This window comes from Saccopteryx bilineata, chromosome 4 (assembly GCF_036850765.1).
Source record: "Saccopteryx bilineata isolate mSacBil1 chromosome 4, mSacBil1_pri_phased_curated, whole genome shotgun sequence".
NCBI classification, from domain to species: Eukaryota; Metazoa; Chordata; class Mammalia; order Chiroptera; family Emballonuridae; genus Saccopteryx; species Saccopteryx bilineata.
Window position 1 is genome coordinate 80,166,706 of NC_089493.1, and position 13,081 is coordinate 80,179,786.

Genomic DNA, 13,081 nt, shown 5'->3' on the forward strand with positions numbered 1-13,081 from the left:
TCTCTCTGTCTCTCCTCTCTAAAATGAATGAATAAATAAGAATAATTTAAAACAAACAAAAAACACATGGACAAAACCAACCAAGTTATATTGTTTTAACAACAAGTATTTATTGATGGATTGGAGAATACAGTTTTAATGGAACAATAAGGCACAACTGTGGATTAAAACACAGCCAAAAGGAGTAAAAAGCCATATAATCTTAGGAACTTTAAAGATGCAAGTCAAGGAGCTTTTAAAGTACCTCTCTAACAGATCAGTGTCAGACAGGTTCTTCCCTTTTATACGATTCCTTCACTACATCACTTGATCACAAAGTCAGACTGATACTTCACCAAGAATTTCTCAGTCATTTATATTCGAGTCATCCAGCCTGGTCACTCTTCTGTTCCCCACTCTTCCCAATCCCTTTGCAGTATAATTCCTTTTTTTTAAAGCAATTCCCTTCCTAAAGTATTGTGTATACATCTTGGATAGCCTTCCAAAGCAAGGAAATAAGCAACGAATTATACAAAATCAGCCAAGGGCAGTAATAAGGATGAAAAGACTCATAAAGACACATGTTTATGATGCCAACAGCCTGATTCAATGAGGTCTATACTAAGCTGACTTAGGCAGAAAATTTGCTCTGGCTTATGCAAAGGCCTGAAAAGCTACCTCAGGTTGTGTCACCAGTGCCAGCTCCCCTATTTCTAAGGGAATAGCAGTGGTCTAAGAGAGGAGCTAGACAATCAATGTAAGCGAGCTGCTAATAATACAATACATTCAAAGCTTTAAACCAGTATTAGAAACTGACTATGGCTTCCAGCATTAACATTTGCCAAGTGTAAATAAAACTCATAGAGAATTTTGTGCAAAACTTCAAGATACTGAGGACAATTTTTAAAAATTATTTTACTTATTTATTTTTAGAAATGGTAGAGAGAGAGAGAGAGAGAGAAGGGAGGAGAGGCAGAAAGCATCAACTCCCATATGTGCCTTGACCAGGCGAGCCCAGAGTTTTGAACTGGTGACCTCAGTGTTCCAGGTCAACACTTTACCCACTGTGCCACCACAGGTCAGGCCTAGAGACTGAGGACAATCTTTAAATCTGTTGGATTGGGATAAGTAGGCACTTCCGTAACACTAATCTTTCTATTTGGAACTGTGAAGTGAAAAACATTTCAGGACACATAACTTTGAGGCATTAACCATGCTGCAGAAGTGGGAACACGTGAGGCTTTTAGGGTGCTCAGCCTCCTTATTCAAAAAGCCATGAGAAAGTCCCCAATCATATTGTCAGAACAGACATTCTGGTGGTGACAGTGTCCCCAAACTAAGCAAACCTGCTGGCATATAGCTATTTTCTGAAGTCAGCACTGTACTAACAAGAGTGGCCACATAGGTATGTATGTTGATGTATAACGAGAATCAGAGGCCAGAGGTAGAGTGACCTGGGCAAGTCACCTGAAGGATTTTGCTCTACACCTCTCACCAAGACCACCACCTTTCAAGAAGAACACCTCCAACACTCAGCCCTTTGATGACAAAGCAGAGTGCCAGGGACCAAGAGACGATCACACTCTTCTGAGCAAAGTGTTGGTTATTGAAAAGCTCCTGGAAAGGCAACATCCCAGAGACCTATTTAAGAGTAAAGGTAGTTCAAAACTACCAGACCTCCAAACTATCCTGCCAAGTTAGAAATACATTGAACAGGCATAGCTTGGGGTGCCAAGTAGAAAAGAGGGGGTTTGAAGCTTAATAAAAAGCAGGGAGGCTGAAAGATTAAGTGAATGATATGTTGGGTAAAAAAGAAACAGAAAGCAAATAACGTGTAAAAAAGGTGGGAGGAGTGTGCCAAATCCTTGCTGGAGGGAGGGCATCATGGCTATAGTCTACATCCAATGGAAGAACTATGCTGGCTGTTCCTGACATGATTCTCTCTCTCATCTTCTCAGACAAGATGCACCCATAGCATTCAGCAATAGAATGGGGTGGGGGTAGGAAGAATGTTGAGAAATGGAGACAACCAGCAAATGATATGGAACAGGTAAGACCGGGTGTACCATTCTGTAATGCCCTGTTTATACACCAAAGGCAGGTTTACGTTGACAGAACATATTGGGGGTTGTCATGCAACAGCAGTAGTAGTACTTTGGGAGAAGATGAATGATGGGGTGGAGATGGGGCTGGTGGTCAGGAGGACTCCCAAGTTCCAGTTCTTAAATATAGGAAAACAAGGGCCAATTTGGTCTCAATCCTTCAGTGAAGAAATCGAATGCTCATTTTCTGTTCTACATCCACCTTCTCCAAAACCTGGGGGGAAAAACCCAATTACAGTTATAAAGGTCACAACAGGAGATATTGTCCCATGCTCTTATCTGAATGTTTTCCCCCTCCCTCCTGTGCAAAATTTAACTTTTCAAACCAGCAGATAACTGACTGACCTTAACAAATTCTGTGAAAGATATGGCACTGTCCCCATCTTGATCAGCCTCCTGGATGGTCCTATCTGCAATGCTGCCCAATTGTTCATCTGAGATATTCACTCCAACCATCATGCGTAGCACCTATAGAACCAAGAGCCAGGATTACAAGAGACCTGGGTGAGGGGCACTCTATTAATAAGATTAAAGATAAAGCCACCCAATCTTCTTTTCCTTTGATGTCCTCAAATATAACAACCAGAAAGCTGAAACCCTTATCTTTTCCTGTAGGCCATTCTAGACAATGATATAAACAGAGCTCTCTGGCAAGGTCATATAAGAAAGCAAACCTCAGGCTCTGGCTGGTTGGCTCAGTGGTAGAGCGTCGGCCTGGCGTGCAGGAGTCCCAGGTTCAATTCCCGGCCAGGGCACACAGGAGAAGCGCCCATCTGCTTCTCCACCCCTCCCCCTCTCCTTCCTCCCTGTCTCTCTTTTCCCCTCCCGCAGCCAAGGCTCCATTGGAGCAAGGTTGGCCCGGGTGCTGAGGATGGCTCTGTGGCCTCTGCCTCAGGTGCTAGAATGGCTCTGGTTGCGGCAGAGTGATGCTCCGGATGGGCAGAGCATCGCCCCCTGGTGAGCATGCCCGGTGGATCCCAGTCAGGTGGATCCCAGTTGGGTGCATGTGGGAGTCTGTCTGACTGCATCCCCATTTCCAGCTTCAGAAAAACACACAAAAAAGGAAAAAAAAAAAAGGAAAGCAAACCTCACTGAGAAAAAAGTTCTTTGCATTTTGCTTTTCCACATTCTTCCTGCCTGGAACATACGTATGATACCTGGTGGCAAAAGCCGTCCTGGGACTGGGAGGTGAAAGTCACATGTGCTATGGATGCCAAAGCAAGCCTGGTTCCTGGACATCATACGGTATTAACTTGGGTAATCTATGCCCATATTTCTTCTTACTAGTTTTAGTAACTTTGGTAGGGCTTTCTGGAATCCTACCCAAATGTAATTTTCTTTGGGACTGACCCACTATCCCTAAAATATGGCCAAGAAACAAAGATCCTTGAAGGGTCAAATACTAAATTCCCCTTTTGAAAAAAACCCAACATTCTAAGTCAGGGATCCCCAAACTACGGCCCGCGGGCCACATGCAGCCCCCTGAGGCCATTTATCTGGCCCCCGCCGCACTTCTGGAAGGGTACCTCTTTCATTGGTGGTCAGTGAGAGGAGCATAGTTCCCATTGAAATATTGGTCAGTTTGTTGATTTAAATTTACTTGTTCTTTATTTTAAATATTGTATTTGTTCCTGTTTTGTTTTTTTACTTCAAAATAAGATATGTGCAGTGTGCATAGGAATTTGTTCATAGTTTTTTTATAGTCCGGCCCTCCAACGGTCTGAGAGACAGTGAACTGGCCCCCTGTGTAAAAAGTTTGGGGACCCCTGTTCTAAGTGCTATTATAAATATGATATATACCTGATGTAACATTTAAAGGGCTGTGAGAACTACTGTAAAGAGAATTTAACACTGTTTGACCAGAATTGTCTCAAATGCAACAAATCCACACTCTCAATTCTGTTAACAGCTTTAGGGTATGAATATAATTTGAAAATTGCTACCTTAAGCAAAATAAATAACTCTAATCATATGATTATTAAACAATATGAAGTGAGGAAAGGGTGCTTTTGTGATGCCTCACATCATTGTAGTCAGCCACTTTTGTCTTCAAAAGGTAAGAGCAGAGCTTTTCCGCAGGAAGGAAAGGCCTTCCAGCCCAGTTCCTCACAGGCCTTTCTTTCCCCTGCTCCTTTGCATCCTCCTCCAATCTCATGAATTTTTTTTTTTTCATTTTTCTGAAGCTGGAAACGGGGAGGCAGTCAGACAGACTCCTGCATGCGCCCAAGACCGGGATCCACCTGGCATGCCCACCAGGGGGCGATGCTTTGCCCCTCTGGGGCGTCGCTCTGTTGCGTCCAGAGCCATTCTAGCGCCTGAGGCAGAGGCCAAGGAGCCATCCTCAGCACCCGGGCTATCTCTGCTCCAATGGAGACTCGCTGTGGGAGGGGAAGAGAGAGACAGAGAGGAAGGAGAGGGGGAGGGGTGGAGAAGCAAATGGGCGCTTCTCCTGTGTGCTCTGGCTGGGAATCGAACCCGGGACACCTGCACGCCAGACGGACGCTCTACCGCTGAGCCAACTGGCCAGGGCCCAATCTCATGATTTTTTAAAAGTAAATTACAGTTTCTGAAAAGGAGAGCTGAAATACTGATTTGAATCAACACATTTTTTTCACAGATCAATTTTTAAAAATTTATTTGAGAGGAAGAAAGACATTGATTTGTTGTTCCACTTATTTATGCATTCATTGATTGATTCCTGTGTGTGCCCTGACCAGGGATCGAACCTGCAATCTTGGGGTATCAGGATGATGTTCTAACCAATTGAGCTACCCAGCCAGGGCCTGCAAATCAATTCTTGAAAATTGTAAGTTGTACATTCTGGGCACAAATGTACATAAATTGAAGGATTAATAAAAAGAAGCTGGCAAACAAAACAAAAAAACAAGCCATTTGCCATTTTTCCTGATTGTGTATGGCCAACTAGACAAATCAATTATTAAACCTCTCTAGCAGTCCAGACCTTAGTCCAATTACTCTCTGAATTGGTTTAGTTTTAGAATTATAAAACTGGATTGTGCATGTGTGCTGTGTGTTTATAGAGGGTGGGGACAGGAATGGTGGTATCTTAAAAATCACTCATCCAGTCCATTAACAAGGACATGAGAGTCTGGAAATGGCTTAATACAAGTCCCCGCAACCAGGGCCCTGCCCTGTCCACCCAGGCCTCTATGTCTAGCCAGTGTGCTCTTCCATCTCTCTATGGTATGTATCATTTATGGTTCTAGCCAGAAGTTTATTAGCAAATGGGACTTTTATTATTACTATTTATAATGTCTGGTGAGGTTTTTTTGTATACACCCTTTACCAGTTAAGGAAAGCTCTCTTCTATATCTGTTTTTCTAAGACTTCTTTGAAAAAATCGTAAGTGGTAAATTTTATCAAATGCCTTTTTTTCCATGGAAAAAACCATTCAGTTTTTTTTTCTAGCTTTTTAAAAAAATGTTAACATGGCAAAATATATCAACTGATTTTCTTTTTTAATCTTTTTAATTGATTTCTTAGGGAGGGAGAGGAAGGGAAAGAGGTGGAGAGAGAGAAACAGCTGTTGTTCACTTATTTATGCACTCATTGGTGGGCTCTTATATGTGCCCTGACCAGGGATTGAACCCACAATGGCGGTGTATAAGGATGACCCTCCAAATGAGCTACAATCCAGGGTGATTTTCTATTTTAAACTGTTTGAACTTCTGGTATAAACACATCTTGGCTATAATATATATAGTATCCATTTTTATACTGCTGGATTCAATGTGTCAATATTTTGTTTAGGATTTTCACATCTGTGGTAATGAAAGAGAATGCGCTGTAATCTTCTTTCCTTGTACAGTATTTACAAGGTTTCCATGTCTGTTATGCTAGCCTCATAAAATGATATAGCAACTACTTTTATTGAAGTATAATTGATATATAATAAACTGTACATAATTAAAAGGTACACTATGACAAGTTTTGACATTGGTATATACTTGTAAAACCATCACCACAATCAAAATAATGAATATATCCATCCCCTCAAAAGTTAAGCCAGGACTTTTATAAAAATTATACCATAAAAAAATGACCACTCAGCATTTCCTTAGGATAACCTGACCACAAACTTTTTAACACCCACTGAATAGGTAAGAATTGCATGTCACCAAATGTTTTAGTAATTCAGGTATCTAGAAGGGTGAATTCTGTACTCTTCTCATTTTGGTAAAATGTTCTTAGCCTCATCTTGCTAGCATAAAACAATTTCTCTGACTACTCAACAGTCCATGAGCACATTTATCCTTAAGACATTCAGGATTGAGTAACATTCTAGTAGCACTGACTGGCACTTGGGCCACATTATCTCCTCCTCTACTCCCTGCCTCAGGCTTTTTAAATCCTAATAATAGAAAATAAATCAACTCTCCACTCCTTTAAAAAGACCTTTCTGGCAGCCAGACCTGGGCCAGCGGATGAAAACATACAACTACAAGGTGACTATACCTCTACTTTTTCTCTTCAAAACTCATGCAGCAGTTTCAAATAAATTCTTCTTACTGAAGAAAGATAGCCAACTCAAAAGTAAAAGACACTAAAACTGACCTGTAGACCGTTCCAGTTGTTGCTCAGACATAAGTATGTAAGGAATACCTTGAGTTGATCCTTAATCTGGCCTGAGTAATCTTCAACTTAGAGATTTCTCAAGACACTGAACGAGTTCAGATTTACTTCAGGGTGAATGAAAACCACTTTACTGCCTGGCCTGTGGTGGTGCAGTGGATAAAGCGTCGACTTGGAAATGCTGAGGTTGCCGGCTCGAAACCCTGGGCTTGCCTGGTCAAGGCACATATGGGAGTTGATGCTTCCAGCTCCTCCCCCCTGTCTCTCTCTCTCTCTCCCTCTCTCTCCTCTCTAAAATGAATAAATAAAATAAAAATTAAAAAGAAAAGCTACATATTTAAAAAAAAAAAAAAAAGAAAACCACTTTACTTTTACTTTTTAGGTATATCTTTTTCTTTTTTTAATTTATTGATTTTTGAGAGAGGAAGGGAGAGAAAGAAACATCAATCTGGCACTGGCAAATTAGCTCAGTGGATACGTTGGTTTGGTGTGTGGACGTCCCAGGTTCAATCCCAGGTCAGAGCACACATGAGAAGTGACTATCTGCTTCTCTTCCCTTCCTACTCCTCCTTCTCTCTCTCTCTTCCCCTCGCATAGCCAGTGGTTTGATTGGTTCAAGCATCCGCCCTGGGTGCTGAGGATAGTTTGGTCAGTCTAAGCGATGGCCTCAGTCACTGAAGATAGCTCAGCTGATTCGAGCATATGCCCCAGACAGGGGCTGGGTGGATTCCGGCCAGGCACTTGCAGAAATATGTCTATCTCTCCTTCTCTCTCTTAAAAAAAAGAAAGATCAATCTATTTCTGTATGTGTCCTGACCAGGGATTGAACTGACAACCTCTGCAGCGCAAGACAATGCTCTCTAACCAACTGAGCTATCCAGCCAGGGCTAGGTGTATCTTGAAATAGTGAAATTTTCTCACAGAAAGTCCTGAACGTGCTAGAATGTCCTTCAGGTTTATAATATTAAAAAAAGAAAAGAGGAGCCTGACCAGGTGGTGGCGCAGTGGATAGAGCGTTGAACTGGGATGCAGAGGACCTGGGTTCGAGACCCTGAGATTGCCAGCTTGAGCGCGGGCTCATCTGGTTTTAGGAAAAAGCCCACCAGCTTGAACCCAAGATCACTGGCTCCAGCAAGGGGTTACTCGGTCTGATGAAGACCTGAGGTCAAGGCACATATGAAAGAGCAATCAATGAACAACTAAGGTGTTGCAACTTGCAATGAAAAACTGATGATTGATGCTTCTCATCTCTCTCCATTCCTGTCTGTCTATCCCTCTCTCTGACTCACTCTCTGTCTCTGTAAAAATTAAAAATAAAAAAATTTAAAAAAAAAGAAAAGAGGAGAATTTTCTCCCCTTCTAAACTTGTATTTTGGGAAGGGGATGAGGAAGGATAAAAGGGCAATAGCTAATAGAATGAAATGCCAGTCACTGCTAGTAGAGGGCAGGGAACTATCTATCCATGGGGAGCAGCAAAGAGCAGTGAGCATCAGCTCACTGTAACCAGCCTAGCAGCAGTTCCTTGACTCTCATGTCAAGCCCAAGGACAGATGAAACAGTGGTAATAATTACTTAAGTATCATCAGAATTACTTGGTTGCTGATAAACTGAACAATAACAGGACATTTTATTTTATTTATTTATTTATTTTTTTACAGAGACAGAGAGAGAGAGTCAGAGAGAGGGATAGACAGGGACAGACAGACAGGAACGGAGAGATAAGAAGCATCAATCATTAGTTTTTCGTTGTGCATTGCAACACCTTAATTGTTCATTGATTGCCTTCTCATACGTGCCTTGACCATGGGCCTTCAGCAGACCGAGTAACCCCTTGCTCGAGCCAGCGACCTTGGGCTCAAGCTGGTGAGCTTTTGCTCAAACCAGATGAGCCCTTGCTCAAGTTGGCGACCTCGGGGTCTTGAACCTGGGTCTTCTGCATCCCAGTCCGACGCTCTATCCACTGCGTCACCGCCCAGTCAGGCAATAGGACATTTTAATCTAAATTATCTCACATATTTTAGTTCTGACAATCAGCACCTAAAAGACATTTAGTCACTTTTTACATTAAAGTAAATGTCTGTCTGTGAGAGCTCAATAAGCCACTTCAAGTTTCCCCAGGTCATTTGCTCTGCCTTATATCTAGGATAGACCTCTGCACACAGCAAGTATAAAATAAGTGCTTCCTGAAAGAAAAAACAATTCCTGCCCATGAGAAAAAACAGGCAGGGCCCAAACAAAGTTATCTGTGAGCATGGGAGCTCTCCCACATACCTGTAACAGCTCATCGCGGGAGATCTTGTCATCTTTATCCAAATCATACAGTCGAAAAGCAACTGGTAGGGAAAAATAAGAAGTTAGTGGAAATTCAGTAGTGTTATGCCCCTTTCTCAAGAACTCAATATGTAAAAGACACGAGATGAAAAACTGAAAGTGAATTAACAGATTTTCTAGAAGCAACTGCTATTACTTCTAGAGCTTTTCAAGATTTTGTAACATTTAAGCAGTTGAGATACATCTCATAATTGATGGCATCTTAGCTTATGGGATCCTCCTGGAACAAATCAGAAAACAAAAGTCAAATGTCCTTTTTTAATCTTAGAATTAAGAACAAAGAAACAACCTATAGGTGGTTCCGTAAATTAGGTCATCCCGCACAACCCATCAAGTCTACTGTGCACCTCGCGGGGAGCCAACAGTAGCAGCCGTATAGGTAACCAAATGGCTGGCTACACTAAATATTGCTCTGGGGAAATGGCCACTTTGGCAAATTCGAGCCAAATTTCAAATAATTCTCTACCACTTGGGATTCCTGTAGGTAAAGAACTTCAGTTTCAAATAAAAATGCCAAGAATTTAATGGTCTTCTAACCTTATGTTTCTTTCTCTTTAACAATAGATGTCTTCTAGAAAGTAGAACAAATAAGAGAATTCAGAAGAGCAAAAATCATTCAGCCACGTTGCTGATGGGCTATTAAGTGAATAGTGTGATAACAATGGATAATTTTATAGGCACTGTGAGACATTGTCACACTGAGGAAGTGACTGTTTTGTAATCGTGACTAAATTTAGTGTGGTTTTGAGGCTTTCAATTACTTCAAGTATGCCACTAAGATTTTTAGTTTTTAGTAGGGTGCTGTGGATACCAAAAGGCCAAAATCCACTGCTCTCAAGTTATTAAGATACACAGATTTAGATCTGGTCCTTAGGAACTCACCTAGTAGAGGAGAGCAACATGCACTACTCACTTTAATACAGTCTAAGCGCCATGATACATCAGAAATTCAGGGTGACAAAGCATGTAGCAGATATGTCTTTCTGGTTCAAGTAACATCTGAACAAGTCTCACAGGGTGGCATTCCAGGCATGGTAAAAAGGCATGGAACGTGGATGAACATCTAAAATTTTACACATCACCCCCATTCCCCTCCCCCCAAAAAGGAGGGCAAAATCAAAATAAAAAAATTTTTAAATCTTTTTAAAATTTATTTTTATTTTTTATTTATTCATTTTAGAGAGGAGAGGGAGAGACAGAAAGAGAGGAGAGACAGAGAGAGAGAGAAGGGGGGGAGGAGCTGGAAGCATCAACTCCCATATGTGCCTTGACCAGGCAAGCCCAGGGTTTCGAACCGGCAACCTCAGCATTTCCAGGTCAACACTTTATCCACTGCGCCACCACAGGTCAGGCAATTTTTTTAAATCTAATTTACTCTTTGTAAGGTACATATTAGAATTCTGGAGGAGGAAGTAACTGGGAGAGATTTTCTCTGAGGTTTGTCTGTTCTTAATTGGGTTAGTTGGGTAACTATCTTTCCCAAATTTGAGAATTTATATGCTTAGGTAGTTTAGAATCTACAGGAAAGGAGACAAGGATCGTAAGTGTTCCTAAAGAAATATATATGTTTACTATATTCCCTAAACTAAACACATACACACTTCTGTATGGACTGTCATCTTTCTGAAATAATCATAAAATGTGTTACCCACTAAACTACTTTAGGATGATTTTGGGATGGAAATCTGTTTGCTAATAACCTGTAAATAAAGATTTCTAAATTTCATAATTGAGTCACTGGAATAAACACTTACATGCCTTTTGCCAAAGTATTTACAGAAGCCTGAACTGCTAATTCTTTTTTTAAATTTATTGGGGTGACATTGGTTAATACCATTATATAAGTTTCAAGTGTACAAGTCTATGATACATCATCTGTATATTGCGCTGTGTGCTCACCACTCAAAGTCTAGTCTACTTCCATCACCATTTATTTGACCTTCTACACCGGTGTTTCCCAACGTGGGGCCCACGCCCCACAGGGGGGCAATTCGATAGTTAAGGGGGGCAATTTGAAAATGGACTCAACACGACTTTAACTCTTTCACCCCGGGCCATTTAAATGCAATGCTAGATATCGGTGCCAAATTTAACAAAAAATGCAATTCTTAAATAATTGCAGAAAATAATTATTAAGTATAATTTCGTTTGACGAGACCAAAATATCAACTGGGTGATTGGCGTCGTCAAGTAAACTCCGTCCTGGGTTCACCGCGGAGCGTGCCGTCTGCGGCGGTGAACCCTGGACCGGGGAACCCTGGACGTTTTAAAAACTCGCTAAACAACGCAGTTATTCTCACCTAATTGGCCCATCGCAACCTCTGTAGTGTTTCACATCATTCAGTTGGTGTTAATTTGAAATAAGTGTCAGTCAAAACTGTTGTAGCCTGACCTGTGGTGGTGCAGTGGATAAAGCGTCGACCTGGAAATGCTGAGGTCGCTGGTTCGAAACCCTGGGCTTGCCTGGTCAAGGCACATATGGGAGTTGATGCTTCCAGCTCCTCCCCCCCTTCTCTCTCTCTGTCTCTCCCCTCTGTCTCTCCTTCTCCTCTCTAAAATAAAAAAAATAAAAAAAAAAAGTTTAAAAATGTAATGCTTGAAAGCAGAGTTTAAAAAAAAAACTGTTGTAAAAGCTCGTTGATTTAATAAATATACATATATATATTGTATAAATATAATTGGTAAGTATTTGATTTTATTTTTATCAATATTAAACTCTTTATTAAGTACCTGCATCGGGGCTAGAAAGTACTAATACTTTATAAATATTTTGGGGGGTATAATAGTGCATGCACAACAATTTTAATTTTAGAAGCTTAACTTTCCAGAAAATTTTGTCAAGTGGAAAAAATATAGATACCTTTTGATTTGCAGTGGTAGTGTAGTAAATGTGTTATATACATTTAAATAAATATGAATTTTTAGTATACGTTTACTCTATGTCACATTGAATATATTTTCACACATATTTTAATATTACTTTTTAATTGATCTTATTTTTATTATAGCCCATAGTAAAATGAGTGGTGCAAGCAAGAAAAAAAACTCGTCAATATTCGGAGGAATATTTAAAATTTGGGTTCATACCCGCTGTTCACAATGAGCAGATTCCTTTTTGTCTTTTATGCCAGCAATGCTTGACCAACGAATCAATGAAACGAGGTCGTCTTGAGGCGCATTTGAAGGCGAAACATAGTGCTCATATTAATTCAGATTTGAGTTACTTTAAAACTTTAAAGAAAAATTTTGAAAAAAGAACAACATTAAAGTCTCTATTTACTGCTCATACTTCAACTAATAATCGTGTTCTTGAGGCTAGTTATCAAATTTCTTTATTCATTGCTAAAACTAGAGAAAATCACACTATCTATAGGAGAAAATTTAATAAAACCGTCAATATCAGCATTTCTTAAAATGGTTCTTGAAAAAGATGACAAAGATGTAAAAGCTATGCCACTCAGTAACAATTCTGTTAGCAGAAGAATAGACGAAATGAGTGAGGATATTGAAAAACAACTTATTGAAAAGCTGAAAACAAGAAAATTCTCCTTGCAAATGGATGAATCAACTTTGAGAGACAGTGAGGCAGTATTGATAACTTATGTAAGATATATTGATAAAGGACATTTTGCTGAAGAAATGTTGTTCTGTAAAAGATTAGAAAGCTACCACTACCTCCAAAGATATATACAATATAATATGCTAAAAAACTACTTAGATGTCAATGATATACCAATGAAAAATATAACATCTTGTACTGCAGATGGTGCTCCCAATATGATGGGCAAGAAAAATGGCTGCTTAAAATTGATGAAAAATGCGAATCCAGAAATGATTCTTGTGCATTGTGTTATTCATAGGGAAAACCTGGTAGCTAAAAACATCTCGCCTGTTCTGAAGTATTACATACAGTAATAAAGTGTGTTAATGCTATTAAAGCTAGTGCCAAATGTGAGCGTCTTTTCAAGCTATTTTGTGAAGAACAAAATGAAGACCATGTGAGACTTTTGCTTCATACTGAAGTAAGATGGCTATCTAAAGGAAACTGTTTAAAAAGATTTATGGAACTGTTTGAT

At 40.2% G+C, this 13,081-nt stretch overlaps 1 protein-coding gene across 1 annotated transcript in view; it reads right to left on the reverse strand.

The window, feature by feature from the left end:
- Nucleotides 1–247: 247 nt before the first annotated feature.
- The window catches only part of CHP1 (calcineurin like EF-hand protein 1), a 61,805-nt gene continuing 48,971 nt past the window's right edge, over nucleotides 248–13,081 (reverse strand). Inside the window, exons 5-7 of the mRNA XM_066277033.1 lie at nucleotides 8,946–9,007; nucleotides 2,427–2,549; nucleotides 248–2,295 (exon numbers count right to left, since the gene is read on the reverse strand). Coding sequence (XP_066133130.1) covers nucleotides 2,242–2,295; nucleotides 2,427–2,549; nucleotides 8,946–9,007 — 239 coding nt within the window. The 3' untranslated portion in view covers nucleotides 248–2,241. The remainder of the gene's footprint in view (nucleotides 2,296–2,426; nucleotides 2,550–8,945; nucleotides 9,008–13,081) is intronic.